General features: G+C 32.4%; 1 protein-coding gene across 1 annotated transcript in view; it reads right to left on the bottom strand.

Moving 5' to 3' along the window:
* LOC111704511 (uncharacterized) overlaps positions 1–15,890 on the bottom strand; it is a 37,281-nt gene extending 21,391 nt beyond the window's left edge. Inside the window, exons 1-4 of the mRNA XM_023477144.1 lie at positions 15,500–15,890; positions 6,894–7,077; positions 4,706–4,786; positions 176–278 (exon numbers count right to left, since the gene is read on the bottom strand). Of these exons, the coding sequence (XP_023332912.1) occupies positions 176–278; positions 4,706–4,786; positions 6,894–7,077; positions 15,500–15,825 (694 nt within the window). The 5' untranslated portion in view covers positions 15,826–15,890. The remainder of the gene's footprint in view (positions 1–175; positions 279–4,705; positions 4,787–6,893; positions 7,078–15,499) is intronic.
* Positions 15,891–18,559: the final 2,669 nt, after the last annotated feature.

Below are 18,559 nucleotides of genomic sequence, written 5' to 3' on the forward strand. Positions count from 1 at the left end.
CTGAGCAGTTTTTCTTTGGGCTTTTATGTTCAGGAGTTTATGTGAAAGGGTTGGGGAGGGGGAGGGGGGTTTAATGAATAGGATTAATATCCATAATCTTTCGATGGTATTCCTATATTTTACAAGGATTTTAATAATTGTAAAATCCGTAAATTTGAACTATCATGATTCTAACCTGAGAAATTATATCTGAGTTGAGTATGGAAGGGTTGGTAGGGTCTGCAGTAGTAAATTTCCCCGCCAACCCGAACCTTGGTGAGCGGTACACTCTCCTCGTCCTAGATAAAGTAGAAATTTATCTCAAATAAGTAAATAAAAGTTCTTCTCAAACAAGTAAATGTGAACAGATAAACACTAGATATACACTATATAGACCTAAACAATTCTAATTTATCTTACTATATTATTATTTACATTGGTAAAAATTAGTTTGTAGTAAAGTACAAACATAAAATAAAAGTCTTTCTTTTCGGATCTAAAATTTTAATCTCTGGCTCTTCTTAAATGTAAAGAATAGCTACGGTTCTTAGTAAAATATAGAGTTTAAAGTTTTTTTCCGAAGGAATAAACGATAAGTTTCAAAGTAAGTGAAATAAACAACAGTTAAAACTATATAATGATACAATTTGATGATATACTGCATGCATAAATATATTCTGGGACTGGGCACTAATGTTGGTCCTCAGGATATGTATTACATGGCCAGTAAACCGTGCCTAAAAGATTTATTTCAACCCAACCTTTCCACGTCTTTTATTGTAACCTAGCCTTACAAACCTCTGGTATTTTCAGGGAATTATTTAAAATAGCTGAGATGATTACTAGTTATACCGGCAATATTAGCGCCATTTCAACCCAGACATGCAACCATAGTCCAGCCTAGCTAGATCAGCCCTAGACCCTCTTTTACTGGTTCAACAAAGAAACTGCATTATTATATTTGCAAAGTGCAGGTATGGACTATGGAGGCGTACATGTACTGCGGTGTTTATTTATTTTTTCATTTTGTGCAAACAAAATCTTTGTTGCGTAATATATCATTTTAACTGCATTAGGTGGATGCAATATGCATTCTTCCAGGATATAATATTGGTGTGTTTAAAGGTTCAGTGGGAGGAGAGTTGAGCTTAATGTATTAATATAAATAATATCCTTGCAATATAAACATGTCGATTATATCGAAATAAATATCTCAAAGATTGTGCAAAACCCACATTTTCTGAATAAAATAAACTGAAATAGGTTTAGAGATAAGATAAGAAATAGGTTTAGAGAATGGATAAGAAATAGGTTTAGAGNTAGGATAAGAAATAGGTTTAGAAATAGGATAAGATGATTTTAAATGGACTGTAGAGATGTAGACGTAGAGTGACAATTTATCTATAGAGGAGCATGTCCGATTGCTAATGGTACACTTTAAACCTGAAAACTGATTGTTTATAATTGTGGCTTTTCTGTAACAGCAACACGTTACAAATTTAAAGGATACAGTTGTGAATCAGACATGCCAATTTAATAATGCATTCCCCTAGATTTAGGTAATAAGAAGGACATAATCTGATTTTTAGTTTAAGAAAAATTCCTTTGGAGAGACTGCTTACCCTAATCATTTTAATTGATTGAAAAAACTATCATAACGTTTTTTACAAGTGTGTACGTTTTCCTTTTAACTATGGCCATGTTTTTGTTACTACGCTTTATGACACGCTTGCTAAAAATATTGCGCTGTCATTTTTAACAAAAAGCCGAGACAAGCCAGGTATTTATATTTAAAGGCATAATCAGACAATCAGTTGGTAAAATGTTCAAGATATTCATCTTTCCATCCAATATAATAGATTTATTACAACCCTTCTCACAAACTATATATATATACATATGTGTTGTCTAATGTTGTCTATGTATATATATATGTATGTGTTGTCTAATGTTGTCTATGTATATATATATATGTATGTGTTGTCTAATGTTGTCTATGTATATATATATGTATGTGTTGTCTAATGTTGTCTATGTATAGATATATAGATGTAATATATATATATAACATCTCATGTAAGATCAAAGGACGTGTTGTCACAAACTCCATTAGATGTACACAACGGACCACCCCTATAAATATATATTACTACCCCATTTAATAAATTTAGATAATAAATATTTGAAAATGTTTAAACCTAAATTCCTAGATTATGACAAGCATTTACAATCGGAGGTAAGATCTATGCACATAAGTATATGTATCTGGCTTTACGTTGTTTAATACTAGATAATCAATTGAAATAAATACTTTTCATTTCCTTACTTTAATACTGATGCATTGGATGTATTTTAATTCTGAAGAGTATGCAAAAAACTCAAAACCATCTTATTGTTTCATTTTTTAAAGTTTCCAAATATTTAGAATTCTGCTACGTATACTAATGTTTAATGTTCTCTTGATCACTCATAAACTTCATAGAGTTTATACTTTTGACATGCTTAATCATAGAATTATGATACAATTCATTATATACCGATCGAAGGTCTTGAAAAATTTAATTTAATAAATCATGAATTGCTGGAGGATAATTTAATAGTATCAAATAAACTGATATGAATCTGGTCGAGTCTTGAAGTATCCTAGAAATGCATAAACTGAGACCTCGGAAACATGACGTGCAAGATTTTATTTGATAACGAGTCAGTTAAATATATGATAAAAACAGAATTTATTTCAGGAAATATGTAGAAGTAAATACATTTATCTGTTTCAAATAAGATCTCTAGGATATATAAAATGTCTATATTCGATTGCCTGCATGTGTTAATCCAGTGATTTATTCCGTGTCAATGTGAGATATTTACGATACCTATTTGCAATGCGTTCAAGTCGCTAAAAATGACTAGCGAAGAATTGTGTGGGTTAGTTTACATTTACATCGACTTTGTATGCTCAAGCGTATCCTGGTTTTCAAGTACCCCAGCGGGGATAGGGTTAAAAAAATGAGTCTGAATATCAGAGATGTAACTAGAGTGGGTGACCGAGGGGAGGGGGCTCCTTCCCTTGGCATCCCGGGAGAGGGGGGGCTCCTTCCCCTAGCTTCTCCGAGCTTGTGGTTATGAATGAGTACAACACTTTACATGGAATAACAGCGACAAATGGTTAAACAACATGAATGTTCACGGAAAGATTTGAAATTCAAAGATTTAATTCTTTAAAAAGTTTAGCATGGAACGCACTTTAAAATTTCATAAATAGAATAATTTCAATCCACGTCCACGACCCCCCCAGCCCGTAGCTAGGAATTTATAAAGGGGGGGGGGGCACAAAAGTTATATATAGGATAAATATATAAGGGGCGCGCCGCAAGCGAAACATTTGTTTGACCTGAAAAACTCATTAAGGGTTAAAGCTTAAACTTAATTAATGTAGACTAAAAAAATAGATGTTCAACTTATCACACATTACAGTTTATTAAAGGTACAGTAAAGGAAAAATGAAAGGGGGTATAGGCTGAAAGCTAATAACTTTAGCTCTTGATCGCGACCCATGAAAGTTTTATCTGATGTTCCTGTCTCGAGAAATTGATATAAAACTGTGTTAAAATTATACGAAAGTTCATATATGTAAAATTTTGAAAATCTGAAACTTAAATCACGTAACCAGAACTATCACCAATGGCAGAGCAGTATACTGGTCACGTGTCTCCTCCTGTTTCACGTGACCACTTTACTGCACTGCCATTGGTGGAATTTCTGGTCAAGTAATACGGACGTAAAAATAATATTATGAATGAAATCTATTGAAAATAGAAATAACAAATATAAAAGTAAACCTAATTTACAATTAGCTTTCTCTGGGATATCATCGTTTTCAGATTGGTTGCTTATTTGCTGAATATGATCTGTTTAAACCTACTACTTTTATACAAAATTGTATATATATTAATTTTCGTATATATTTGACACAGTTTTATATCAATTTCTCGAGACAGGAACATCAGAGATGACTTTCATGGGTCGAGATCAAGAGCTAAAGTGATTAGCTTTCAGCCTATACCCCCTTTCATTTTTCCTTTACTGTCCCTTTAAGATATATATTCTGTCTGTTTTCGTTCCCTTAATCGCTATTGAATAATTGAGAAGAGACTTGCATCAATACAAACAAGGAGGTATAAGATGTAGAGATTTGATTTAAACTATAAATAAATGTAATACTGAAATTTTTGAATCACGAATAGCCAATATTTATTTTTAATGCAGGGAAAGTAAATGATGTAAATTCCTGTAAAGATCAAATAAAGCTCAAGCATGAAAATCTTCAGTTTTCTCAAAACTAATTTGGAAAAAAACTCCCCTGCAAGTTCGAGGATGAGTACAAACAGCTTCTCCTAAACCTGACCATATTTTGTATATAATTTACATTTGTCTCCATGTTACTTTTTTCTGTACTAATGGCTCATTAGAATCATTAATCTAATGAAAGTAGGAAAAAAGGAAAAGCTTCTCAAAATACAAAAAAGTTAATATAAACCATTGGTAACAAAAATTAGATTTTATGCCAATTTTCTCCCATTTTTTTTTCTTTCTTTCTACTTTCGTTTCCTTCTTTTCATTTTTTCATTTTCTTTTTTTGTCTCCCCCTCTCTTTAATATCCATGTGGCCTGCAACCTTGCAAGGCAGTGGCTTATTTTGAGAGAAAATCTATTCTTGAAAATATACCTGCTGGAATCCCTGGTTGAAGTTTCCATTTAGTTCTGCTGCATCCTGGGGATCACTGTAGTTCAGGTTTATACGTAGATCCTGAATATAGTTCATATATCAATCCGTAGATCCTGAATATGTACTGAACATCTAGATAGTTCAGTTTATTCATAGATAGTGAATACACATTTGATCTATATATCCTTAAACATAGTTCAATGTGTACATAGTTCAGTTTGCAATACCTACTGAATACATATTTAAGATTATCCACAGATACTGAATACAGTTCAGTTTAGCCATGGATACTAATATAGTTCAGCTTATCCATAAATACTGATATTGATATACTGATTATCCAAAGTTACTGTTACAAATAGTGTTTTTTTATCTAGTTTAGTTCATTCATAGATAATCAATAAAGTTTAATCACAAATATGTCGATAAATTAATTTATTTTAAGAACCGGATATTATTTATTTCAAGAACCGGATATTATTTATTCCCTTAAAGATACGATGAATGACAAGGCTTATTAAGATATATTGTAGATTTGTAAGAAATTAATTAAATGATTAGCAATATCCTGTCGTCAGTTCTCACAGCTATAAACAGGGTTAAACTGCAGTGCCACGCACGTGCACACTAAGGGTGTTCAATTTTTAATTTTTTTTATTTTTCCATCAGCAATTGTACTGTATTGTTAATCTATACAAATTTGAGTAAATTTTCCGCGATCAATTTTTTTTATGGATAAACGCATTCTTAAGATTTCAATATTCCAAAATCTATTGTTTCAATACTAAACTTTGGATTTCGTCGTATTTTGGTGATTTTTCTCTCACTTGCTTTTTAACGTCGCAAAATCAACATGAAATCTAAAATTTGGAGAAAAAAGTCTTTTCTGAATGTTTTTTAGAACTCCAAGCCATCACTATTGTGAAAAACAAAATGAAATAAATCTCATCCCCCAACTGTTCACGCCACCAAGACTTCAAATTCAAGTGGCATCTAAATTGGTGAAATTGGTTATTTTTCGGAATAATTTACGAAAACATTTACACAATTGTAAATCCAATAATTTTTCAAATTTAGGAATTACGAAACATCAAAAATGTATTTTTGACAACTTATTGTAATTTAGAGAATTTGAAAGAATTTTAATGTCTCTCCAATTTTCAATTTGAAATCCTTTGAACACGGAATTCCTTAAAATTAACGTAAAGGGAATATTTCAGTTTGAGATTTAGGTCACTCATGAACATCGATACAACATGGAGGTCTCTCATGAATATCGATACAACATGGAGGTCATTCATGAATATCGATAGAACATGAAGGTCTCTCATGAATATCAATACAACATGGCGATTTCTCATGAATATCGGTTTTAACATGGAGGTCTCTCATGAATATCGAAACAACATGGAGGTCTCTCACGAATATTAATACATCATGGAGGTCTCTCATGAATATCGATACAACATGGAGGATTCTCCTGAATATCGAAACAACATGGAGGTCTCTCATAAATGTCGAAACAAATTAAAAATTCAAACATTTTTTTTCTTAAAGCTTTTAAGATGGCTTACATGTTAAGTAAAATACATTTTTTGCTAAAAATGAATAAAATATATCCTCATGAAAACCTGGACTTTCAATGGAAAAAGAAAAAAAGTGTCGATATGTTAATCACGAACGTCTAGAATAAGCAATTATAAAAACGGTATCTAAAAATTAGAAAAAAAGTCTCGCCTGCATCGTTTTTCAAATCAAAATTAAAACCCTTTAGATTAAATAAAGGTCTGAAAAATTGCAAAAGTTATTTTTTGAGCCACACCATGGAAATTATTTGACAACCATGAGTCAAGAATTGTTTCTGCATTTAAATGGGCAAATTTGCTTCAAAATGGAATAAGTTGCATGTTTTTTTAAGGATAATACATGGTTAAGGTTATGTAAACTTTTTTAGGTTTCGGATTTGTTAAGCATTTGTTCAAATTCTTCAAAAATTTTAAACATTTAGCGTAAAAGAGAGTAATTTTAAGGTAAATTGTCGAGTTATCAAATACCTGACTGAGGTAAACAGTCGTCAACACAAGAAAAAAATAAAATGTAAAAAGCTAAAGCTTCCATTACGTAATCTGCAGTACTCTGGCCAAATACATTGTGGGTTTTACTGGGATTTTCTCGGTGTATTGTTTACCTGTTGAAGTTCAGGTTGAGCTGGTTGAACTGGTTTTCTGAGTTTAACATCTTTAAGTTGGTTAAGCTGATGCTGTTGTAGTTGAAGTTGTTGTTGAGGTTTATCCAAGGTTTTTAACCGTAGTCCAATGTTTGGGCTTTTTCTTTCATACTTGAAACTATTGCTCCTGTATACTGCGTTATCCCTGAAAAAAAGATAATGAATGACATTTCGAATTTTTTTTGAGTTTGATATATATTTAACTTCTGTACATTTGCATATTCATAAACAGGACTTAAAGACTTAATGTTGCATGCTTATCTAAAAATATGTGTAAAGCGCCTGATATTTGATAAATCATGGTTCTAAGATTTCTTGAAGTAATCTAGAACTGGAAGGATTATTAAATGCTGACTAAACAACTACTCGGAGAAGTTTAAATCCAGTTTTTGTTTCCTGAGGAACCTCTAACCCGTCCCTGCACCTTCTTACTGCCAGGAGCTCATGCTTCCTTGCAATTTGTTAATCCTGGTTGGCAGAGAGCTAGCATTTAGGTGGGGGGGGGGGGGGGGGGAGATATTGTTCTTCTTAAGGTTTGGTCTATCCAGATCTATCAGATTACGTTTGTCCATGCAGTTAGATTGATTAGAAGACTAGGATTAAACAGTTCACTAGACAATCAAGTTTAATAGAAGAGGAATAAAATGTGCTTTGACAAGATATCCCAGATAATGGAATTACTATCACAGTGCATCCCCATTATACTTGGATTAGGACCGTCAGAGGGACATGATTTAGAGATGAGCTACTTGGAATGTAAACAAGAGCAAAAAAAGCGGAATTCTTTATAAACATTTGTTTCTAGTTTGCCCATGGACATCTTTCAGCGGTACAAGGAATTGAGTCTTTGCCACAAATTTAAATTGTGTAAACCTTTGATATTTCAAACTTTTATTATTAGATCTAATCTATAGTTTGAAATATCTTAGCTCATACGTCATTGGTCTGCAAAGATATAGCTGATTAGAAAATCATAGTTTGTGGCAAAGACTCAATTTCTTTGAAAACCTGAGATATTTTGTGTTCACTTAAAATACTTAAACAATCCTTTCAATAAATAAACATAACATTTGGAGATTGTATATTTCAATTGTACACCATAACACTCTTTATTAATAAAGAATTTAGATCAAAATCTCGTCCTTAGATGCCCCGCCTATTTCTCTCCGAAATCATCAAGTTAGTATCATATTTACTTTATCTATTGACATCCGATCTCAATGTTTATGATAAGACATTCCTCCACGGCTGATAAGGAATCAATAAACAATCAATCAATCGTGTTCTTCTAAACCAGTTTAATTGGATTCCGATTCATTCATCAGCTGTATTCACCACCCCGGGTTTCTTTCAGTTCGGAGAATCCAATTCAAGGCCAATTAAATACAAGAGAGAGATATAGAGAGACAAGGATGTTTAAAAACTTACTTTATTAGATAAATTAGCCAAAAATTGGACTTTCATGGGTTTGCGCCATCGGGTTGCAAAGCTATAGGGATTCGAAAATTAAAGTTTGAGGCAACAAATAACGTCTTATGCGCAGGTTTTAAATTATAATATAATTAAGTATATTCATGTTAATGGGTTATCCTGAACAAATTAAAAACTATAATTGAAGGTGAAGAAGGGGGGGGGGAAGGTTTATTATTGCGTGTTTATTAACCATACATTTTGTACCTTGAGTCTGTATTTATAATTAATCTGTCTACTGCAATTTATTTATATATATATGTTTGTATACGGATGTGTATCTATATGTATAAAATACATAATATGTAATATCTTTATTTTTAAAACTGACCACTTTGTTATTTTAATTGCATATACGGAATATAAGTAAACAATGTATCATTTCATGAACACTGTATAGGTACATGTTCCCAGATTTGAGCATAGCTTATTTTGATATTTAAACCCGGAACTCTCTTTAGGATAAGATATTTAATTTTGAAAGATTGGCAGGATCTTGAAAAAGTGCTGTAATCTCATCTTCTCATTCAAGTTTCAGGGATGAATTGTAAAAGTTGGATAACACCTTTAAATGAAATGTATCCTTGTGGAAAATTAAAGTTTAAGGTGCGGTGTCCATTCAAGTCGTCACTTCAATCAAAAGACACGAGTTAAAAAAAACGTAAACCCTAGATATAATTTTTTACAATTATGTACTTTAAGTTATCACTCACGAAAAAAAGCCAAGAGAAAGATGATAAAAAAAATATCATGTGAATTCTCTTAAACCTAAAGATACACACAAAAAAAAAGCGTAAAAGTTTCCTTTTAAAATAATCGTGAATACAAGAATAACCATCGCAAAAGAAGTATAATCATAGAAAGGGAAATCGTTGTTAAAATGTGTGTTGGAAAAGCTGGGATCAACCTGGCCAGAATTAAAGTTTAAGGTGCGGTGTCCATTCAAAAGAAGTATAATCATAGAAAGGGAAATCGTTGTTAAAATGTGTGTTGGAAAAGCTGGGATCAACCTGGCCAGAATTAAAGAGGTTCAATACGACTTTAATCAAATCAAGATCATTCAAGATTTCTTAAAAATCATATTTTTTATATAATTAGACTATAGATTATATAAATTCCAAGGATAGATTTGGAAAGTGTCAGCACCTATGTCAGTGACTCGTCTATCACTTTCTTTTCAATCTTGCAGCAGCCAACAATCTAACCTATTCAACCCAAATGTCTGATCTTGGTTTAAGCCAAATTTGATATTTAATAGATCACACAAAGTTCTCGCACGCAGAATCAAAACCCACTAGAAATACAAATCAGAATTTATCAATTGTAAGGAGGTAAAATCTCATTTTCTTAACGTTCTTAACGATTTTTTTTTGAATTCTTGAAACATATTGAACAATATTTTTTACACAGAATCATCGAATTTTAAACTTAAGACACTGTAATAATTTAAGGCTATAGGATTAAAACGTAATAATTTCTTTAAATTTGTATTGACATGAATGGGAGCTAATTAAAAATGAGAAATACCGCTACTGGAAAGTTAATTGTGATCACGAATTTGGAAAGAACGAAGAACAGGAGGCATGATTAAACTATGATTTGAATCGGTATCATTTTTATTTCAACTTGCAGTAAAAATAATAGATGTTGTACTGTAACTAATTGCCAGCACAAACTCCGGTTTCCTAATTCATGCTACATCTTTGCAACCCAATATCGTAGGCCTTAGATATTACAAACTATGTATTCTGTTAGATCAAATAAGTTAAGTTTCTAATATCATTGGTTTATAAGATACTCTCATAATTTTTTCGTAGATTTTTTAAAAATAAAACAAATATTTAGGCAATTTTTTACATTCTAACCATCCATAACTTCTGCATAGAAAATTGAGTTTGTGGCAAAGACTAAATTCTTGTATTATTTGGTTTGTTGAAACCCCCTTCTTAAATATCGTAAACGGTCTCTTTAAAATATGAGATCTAAAACAATATTATACAGTTTATGGGAACCTGAAGATGCTGAGAATGAGAAGAGTTTAGGACAGGTGAAATCTAGGAATCTAGGCTCTTTGTATATAATTACACGATAGACATTCAAGAAGATAAGAGTGGAGAAAATCTTGAAATTAGAAAAAGAAAATTGTATTTCAGGAGAATTATTGGAGTGAAGGGAACCAAAAAAATTTACGTGAAGGAAAAGGGAAATAAAAAAATCAAGGAAGATTAACAGATAATAGAGGGAATAAAGAAATAAAAAGGATGATCACTGATCAGTAATAATGGGAAATAATGAGAGTTTAAATCTTGAGAGATCGGCAAAGACGAAGAAAAAAGAACAGAGAGTTAAAGGTAGGAATCGATAATTATCGAGAGAAAGTAGAACTAGGTCTGGATAGTTAGATAACCCTCTAGTTTGGCCGAAAGTAGAACTAGGTCTGGATAGTTAGATAACCCTCTAGTTTGGCCGAAAGTGCGCGAGAGAAAAATGGTTCAACTATCCTCCTTGACTGCAACGTATGATTAATAAATTCCGACCTAGGGAGATTAAAGGGATTAAAAAGAGATCTGGGAACGGATTTTATGAATAGCAGGAAGTAGCTGAACCGCACAGACGTGGCTCAACCATGTCTCATATTCATTTAATCTGGTCCCTGGTGAAAAAAAAACAATACTGGTAGACATATAAAGTTTGTGTCTTTAATAATGGAATTTAAGATAGAAATACAAAACTAATCTGAATATCAATGGAAGTCGGACAAAAAAAGCTGCAGAAAAATTAAATATACATTTTTCTTTAATATGAATCTATTTGACAAATGTAGATTCTTCAACCTAAACCTGTCGACCTAAGTTATAAATTTTAAATTTTCGAGACAGTCAAAATATAATCCTGTCTGTATCCACTCCTAGGTACATACAAAGATTTTACAGATAGGATAAGAAAGCATTATTTGTCCCATCTGCATAAAATGTGATGTACACGTAAATAACATGAAATCTATAATTTAATAATGATTACATGACAGGCAGCAGCTGCAGCTTGTGCAGTATTGATATACAGGTTCAAGGAACAGACATTTCTTCGCCACACCCTTGTATATTTTATCCACCTGGTCCTCTCTCCACACCCTCCTCCCTCTTACTCTTTTCTCCTCTCATCTTCTCTACCCCCCCCCCTCTTTCTTCTTCTTCTTTCTCCTACTCTATTCTTCTTAAACTTCTAATCTTCTATCGATCTTCACATCGTCTCTTTTCCTTATTTCACCTCTCATCTACTATTTTCTTTTTCCTTTTATCCTTTTCATTCCATAATCCTCATTTCCTCCTCTTTACCTCCTGGTTAATACTTTAAAGTAATTGAGTCTTTGCCACAAACTCTGAATTTATAATCCCTATATCTTTGGAACCCAATGTCACAAATCTTTGATATTTAAAACTTACATTATTTGATCATTCATAGTTTGAAATATCTAAGGTCTACGACATTGGAATCCAAAGATATAGGGTTTAGAAAAGCAGAGTTTGTGGAAAAGACTTAACTCCTCTACTCTTTTTCTTCCTTCTTCGTCGTTTTTTTTCCATTCTTTTAATTGTCTTCTATTTTTCCCCTCTCCTTGTCTTCTTCTTCTTTACTTTATTTTATCCTTTTAATTTTTGTTTTCTCTTATTCTCCTCTCTTTGTCTTCTTATTCTCTGCTCTTCTCCTTTTCTCTGAACCACAATTCTGAACTTGTAAATTATACAACTTACACATTTAACAATCTCAGAACTTAAAAAAGAAAAAAGAAAATAAATATTGGGATTTCCTAAATGTTGACGCCAGGAAATTTTCTAAATTTTGGAGAAATTTGCGTATTTGGGATCCATATAAAAAAGATAACTTGGATTTTACACTGAAGTTTTTAATATTATCTTTCGATGACAACGATTGCAAAGCAGATAACCGTTGTTTATTAAAACCATCTGAACCTCTTAAATTTCATCAAGTTCATACTTGATATTAAAGTAAACAAACAATTTATATAATTGAACATCTTCTATTTGCTCCCAATGTGAACTGAAAACTGTAGGCATGTTGGCAAGTTAATTATAGGCAAATACAGGAAACCAAATTCAACTCAAGTTAGAACTTCAACAATATATTTTTATATTTAGAGGATAAAAAACGGCAAAAAGAGAAGAAAAAATATTCAAGAAACATTTACTCCTAAGCCTACTCTAAAAGAAAAGTAAAGAAAGAACATCATTACACAAACTATCTAAACCAACTCTGTGAATAGAGCAAAGAAAGAACATCATTACACTAACTATCTAAACCAACTCTGTGAATAGAGCAAAGAAAGAACATCATTACACTAACTATCTAAACCAACTCTGTGAATAGAGCAAAGAAAGAACATCATTACACNGAGTTTACAATATCTCTCTAAACATGCTCTATGAGAAGTGTAAAGAAAGAGTTTACAATATCTCTCTAAACCTGCTCTATGAGAAGTGTAAAGAAAGAGTTCACAATATCTCTCTAAACCTGCTCTAAAGAAGTGTAAAGGAAGAATAATGTTTTTGATTTATTCTGATCTTGAATAAATTGATTTAGAGTAATGATTCAATTAATATCAGATATAAGACTTGCAAATAGTACCATCATTCATTTATTCGTGCACATATTCATGAATTTAATTAAAGAACCTCATGTTGATTATTGCCTGTTATTATATTCAAATAAATTTTACAATAAAAACAAGTTGTCAACCTGGAAAATTTAACGTGTAGTATATATATTGATTAAAGAGCAAGTGTTAACAATTTCTAAATAAATTGAATCAAGTCTTGAATCAAGTCTTCTCAAATTTTAGAATTTTACAGTTTTTTTTTGAAAAAAAAATGAAAATATTCATGAAAACAATTTAATTATTTTTAAAATTTTCTATATGAATATTGGAGTTGAGTTTCGGCCACAAACTCTGATTTTCTGTATGAATATTGGAGTTGAGTTTCGGCCACAAACTCTGATTTTCTGTATGAATATTGGAGTTGAGTTTCGGCCACAAACTCTGATTTTCTGTATGAATATTGGAGTTGAGTTTCGGCCACAAACTCTGATTTTCTGTATGAATATTGGAGTTGAGTTTCGGCCACAAACTCTGATTTTCTGTATGAATATTGGAGTTGAGTTTCGGCCACAAACTCTGATTTTCTGTATGAATATTGGAGTTGAGTTTCGGCCACAAACTCTGATTTTCTAACCCATTTATCTTCATGTCGCATGCCTTTGATATTTTAAACTATAAAGTCTGTTAGATCAAATAGTTTAAATTGGAAATTTACACCATCAGGTTCCAAAGATATTGTGATTAGACAATTTTAGTTAGTGGTAAAAACTCAATTCCGTGACAAGGATAAGTCGGAAATAACGCATAAGAAAAAATTGAGATAAAAAACATTTTTGATGATATTTCTGGGAGACTTTAAAAATCGATTTTAATAAAATTAAAAAGAAAATTTTTTATGCAGGATTTCGTTATCGTTTACATGCTTACGTAGAAGTAAAAATAAGCCAAAGCATTACTTTTTTCTTGCACTCTGCCCCCCCTGCCCTCCCTACTTCACTACCCCTTCTCGTACTTCCTTCCTCCCTACTTCCATACCCCTTCCCCTTTCTCCTACTCCCCTTCATCCCACACCCATCGACCCTCACTCCTCCTGTTACTCCCTGTCTTCTCACATCTTCCATTGAAAGGATTGCATGTATAAATTGGTTGTGGTTGTGGTATGAATAAAAGTAGTGAGCTATGTGTGTTATTACTGCAAAATTCGTCCCAGCTCAGCTTATTTACCACTTTTACTCCCTTGATGTATATAATCAGACTCTAACTTTAATCATAGGATCTTGTACAATGTACATACTTTCCTTCTAATCCATCATATAAACTATACACTACAGTTTACACGATTGTACAATTACTTGCTGTGTCATATATTCTAATTTTTCTAATAACGATATGATGGGAGTAAAAAGATCCGCAACAAAATTATGAATTTAAGCCATTGAGTTCTTTTTTGGGGCTTTTCATTTTTTAAACCGTACATGTGGGATTGCCAATAACATTTTCTATCTTCATATGTTACTTATATCGCAACCAGTTTTCTTGTTGTACTGAAAAAAATAAAATAAAACGAGAAATCTTGGAAGCAAAAATTTAAAGAGAATTGAGTCTTAACCACAAACTCTGATTCTCTCTTTCCCATATCTTTTCAATCCAATGGCATAGACCTTAGATATTTCAAACTATGAATTCTAAATTTGACATATGAAAGGCTTACACCAATAGGTTGCAAAGATTTAGGTATTAGAAAGTTTGAGTTTGTGGCAAAAACTCAATTCCTTTCGAACAGCCAAAAAAAACTTTCCTTGGGGTCATGTGACGTGCTGCATAACATTTGGGCTTCATTAGTTCATCCAATTTTACAGTTCTTGAACAAACCAACCAAAGGAACTCAATTTTTGCCAAAACTTAAATTTTCACATCTCTACATTTTTGCAATCCAATGTTTTAGCCCTTTAATATTTAAAACTATGAATTCTGTTAGATAAAACATCAAATGTTTACACAATCAGGTTGCACAGATAAAGGAATTAGAAATTTTAGTTTCAGACAGATACAAAAAGACAGAACTGTACAAAATCAACACTAGAGTCATGCCTGGTATGGTTCAAGCAAAAAGCACAAACATTTAATATAATTACATTTCTTATAATTAAGTTTCATCTAATTGAACTTCATTTAATTAGAGAATGACTTGTTTAAATTTTAAACAATGTCACAATTCCTACTTCTTTTTTTTAAAGAAATTAAGTTTATGCCACCAACTCGAATTTTCTAATCTCTTATCTTTGCAACCCGATGTTTTAGATTTCAAATTATTAATTCTGTTAGATCATATTAATGGTTTACAACATTAGGTTTAAAGAAAAAGGGATTAGAAAATTTGAGTTTGTTGGCAAAAACATATTTATTCTGTTTTTAGCTTTAGGATTGATTAGCTTGAATTTGAATGGCTGTCAATTATTAATTATTATCAATTACTATTTACCTTCTCCTCACTTTAGTTCCTGTAGCTCCTGATACACACCACAGTGGGCCTAACAACGGTATTCTCTTGGTCCATCTGGGGACACCCTTCCCTACATCCTCGTAAACTAAACTTATCTGGGGTACACACCCGCACTTTGACACTTTCAATGTATCCTGGTCCTTTAAGTACGGATCTCTTAACGTGTCTTGCTCCGTCACAATGAATTCTCTCAAGGAGTCCTTATCCTTAGGATAGGGTCCCCTCAGGGACTCCTTCTCTCTATAGAAGGATCCTCTGAGGATATCCTGGTCCTGTCTGCAGGAGGATATCTTTACCCTCTCCATGCCTGTCTCACTATCATGCTCACATGTCTACCCTTGCACAGACAGGCAGTGACTGCATAAGATAGGCCTGGCGCTCCCCGCATGGAAGGTCACGTCTGACCGGTTTGAGCGTGTCCCGCCTCGACATCGGCGACGAATTGACCAGTGTGTGTGTATGTATGGGTGGCAGGGACGGATAAAACATAAATGGCCGGAGGACGGGGTTGGATGATCTATGCAGTAGAAATAATTAGGCCGAGCCTTTACATTAGCTTTGTTCTCCTTGTATGTATATATATTATAAAGCATAGGAGCAGAGGTGTGCCCGAACCATCTTTACAGGGAACGACACAAACTCATCAATCATATTCATGCACAGAGGGTTGGTTATTTTGTTTAAACACAATTTGCTTAATACTGGGATATCGGTCAGGGCTGTCTTTCAAGCTCCTGTCTTTTCAGGGTGATAATTGTACCTAATTTACATTTAAATAAAAGTATCATGCCGTATGAAAGATTTTTTTTGGAACTAAAATTTCTCTCTGAAGGAAAAAACTTCATTTTAAAAAGGGGCCGTTCATAAGTTTGCATGGCAACCATATAGATTAAAACATTTATTTTGAATAATTAAAAACTTACTGAATAATCATCTGACAGTTAAGTAACAAAACATTGTAACTAGGCGTGAAATATAAAAATGTAATTAATAGATTAATAAAAACTTGAAATATCTAAACCTGAAATAATTAAAGACTGAACAATACCTAAAAATTCAAAACCTAAATTTTAAGCTATTAGGAAAAACGTTATACAGGCGAATGTGAACCAGGCGAATGACTACTAGGCGAATGAGTGCTAGGCGAAATGTACTCGTTCGCCTCGTTCACATTCGCTTGCATAACATTTTTCCTGTATATAACAGTTTGCCTGCATAACATTTTGCCTATATAACAGTTTGCCTACAAAGCATTTGATTGTATTTTACGCCTAAACCAGATTTTTGAAACATTCGCAAACTTTGAAACAGGAAAACCCGCTAAAAAGATTTGTAAATAATGCAAATTCAGTTGTATTTTTTTCTCTTGAAAATATGGCAGCACTTATCAAAGCTGGAGAATCTAAAAGAGGAAAGCCTTCCATTATTGATAACAACAACTAGTTATATGTTGGACATGGAGGCATGGAAAAAACCATCAATTGGAGATGCTCTACAGAACACCACAAAAAAGACAGAGATCTCTTACAAGCCGTGGAACGGATCAAGTTTGTTGTTGAAGGATTTGAGACTACTCCAAGGTAGGAGTACATACAACAAACTGCAAATGAGTTGAGCAGGGCAGCCAAGTAAAGGAATTGAGTCCTTGCCACAAATTCTGTTTTTCTAATCCCTATTTCTTTTGAACCCAATGTCGTAAACCTTTGATATTTCAAACTTATATTATTTGATCTAACAGAAGTCATAGTTTGAAATATCAAATGTCTGCAACTTTGGACTGCAAAGATATAGGAATTAGAAAATCAGAGTTTGTGACAAAGACTCAATTCCTTTGTGTTTTCTATCATTCTATGCAGACACATATGATGTGATATTATGTTTTGAAAATACAATTGAAAAACCTGTTCTCAAAGGAATTGAGTCTTTGCCACAATATTAAATTTTCTAATCCCTATATTTGCAACCTGGCAGTGAAAACCTTTGATATTTCAAACTTAGATTATTTGGTCTAACAGAATCCAAAGTTTGAAATATTTAAGGTCTATGACATCTGAGCTGAAAACTTTAGAATGTATTATCCTTAATCCCGATCTGTTAATTAATCTGGAGATTAAATTCATTAGAAGAACAAGCAATATTTAATCTGGAGATTAAGAAAAAGAGTGGATTAAGCATTAATCCTGATATCCACCATTCTAAAGTTTTCAGCTCAGGTTGCACAGATATAGGTAATGAACATTAGATTTTTGTGGCAAAAACTCAAATTCTTTGATCCAGACTCAGACTTAGGCAAAAAAAAATAGTTTCGATCTCTTAAAAAGGAAATCAATAAAATGTAAAAGTTTGATAATAAATTATATCTGAAATATTAGAACAAAACTAAACCTGAAAGATCTGAATATGTATTATTGTATGTATAAATATAAGAAGGAATGTCATCAGTGTGAATATAGAATTATCTGAAATATTAGAAAAGAGGGAGGGGAGAGATGAAATATTAAGTACATATTATTTAATATGATATGTATAGTATCGAAATACTAAACTGGAGCCCGGGAGCTCTGTAATTATATATTTATATGTGCATGTATGCATGTACAGGGTTACACATAAAGGATGAAACTTCAGAGACGACTGTACGGAATGTTCAGTTTTATTCTTACACTCTTAGTTCCCTGAAACTTGTTAACTTAGTTAACTTGTTTATTTCTTTATTGAATCATTAAGTGTAACTCTGAAAACTGTGTGCAATTCTGAAACCAAATGTACCCTTCAACCTTCAGAATTAGTTTCAGGTCGTCAGTAAAGTCTCATTCTTTGTAAGAAACTATATTTTACATTTAGATTTGCAGTAGAAGAAGAAAATCTTACGCTATTTTTGCAGATTGTGGCGTTGTTAGACCTCAGAAATGTTAAATGAAGTTGTGTTGAATAACTTTTTCGTTTTGGTTGAAAACCTGCTCTTCACAGGAATTCAGATGTTCTGTTTGATAATCAGGGAGTCTTCACTATCGAATCCATTTTCAACCAAGATGGCAA

The sequence above is a fragment of the Eurytemora carolleeae genome, unplaced genomic scaffold (genome assembly GCF_000591075.1).
Source record: "Eurytemora carolleeae unplaced genomic scaffold, Eaff_2.0 scaffold79, whole genome shotgun sequence".
In the NCBI taxonomy this organism is placed as follows: domain Eukaryota; kingdom Metazoa; phylum Arthropoda; class Copepoda; order Calanoida; family Temoridae; genus Eurytemora; species Eurytemora carolleeae.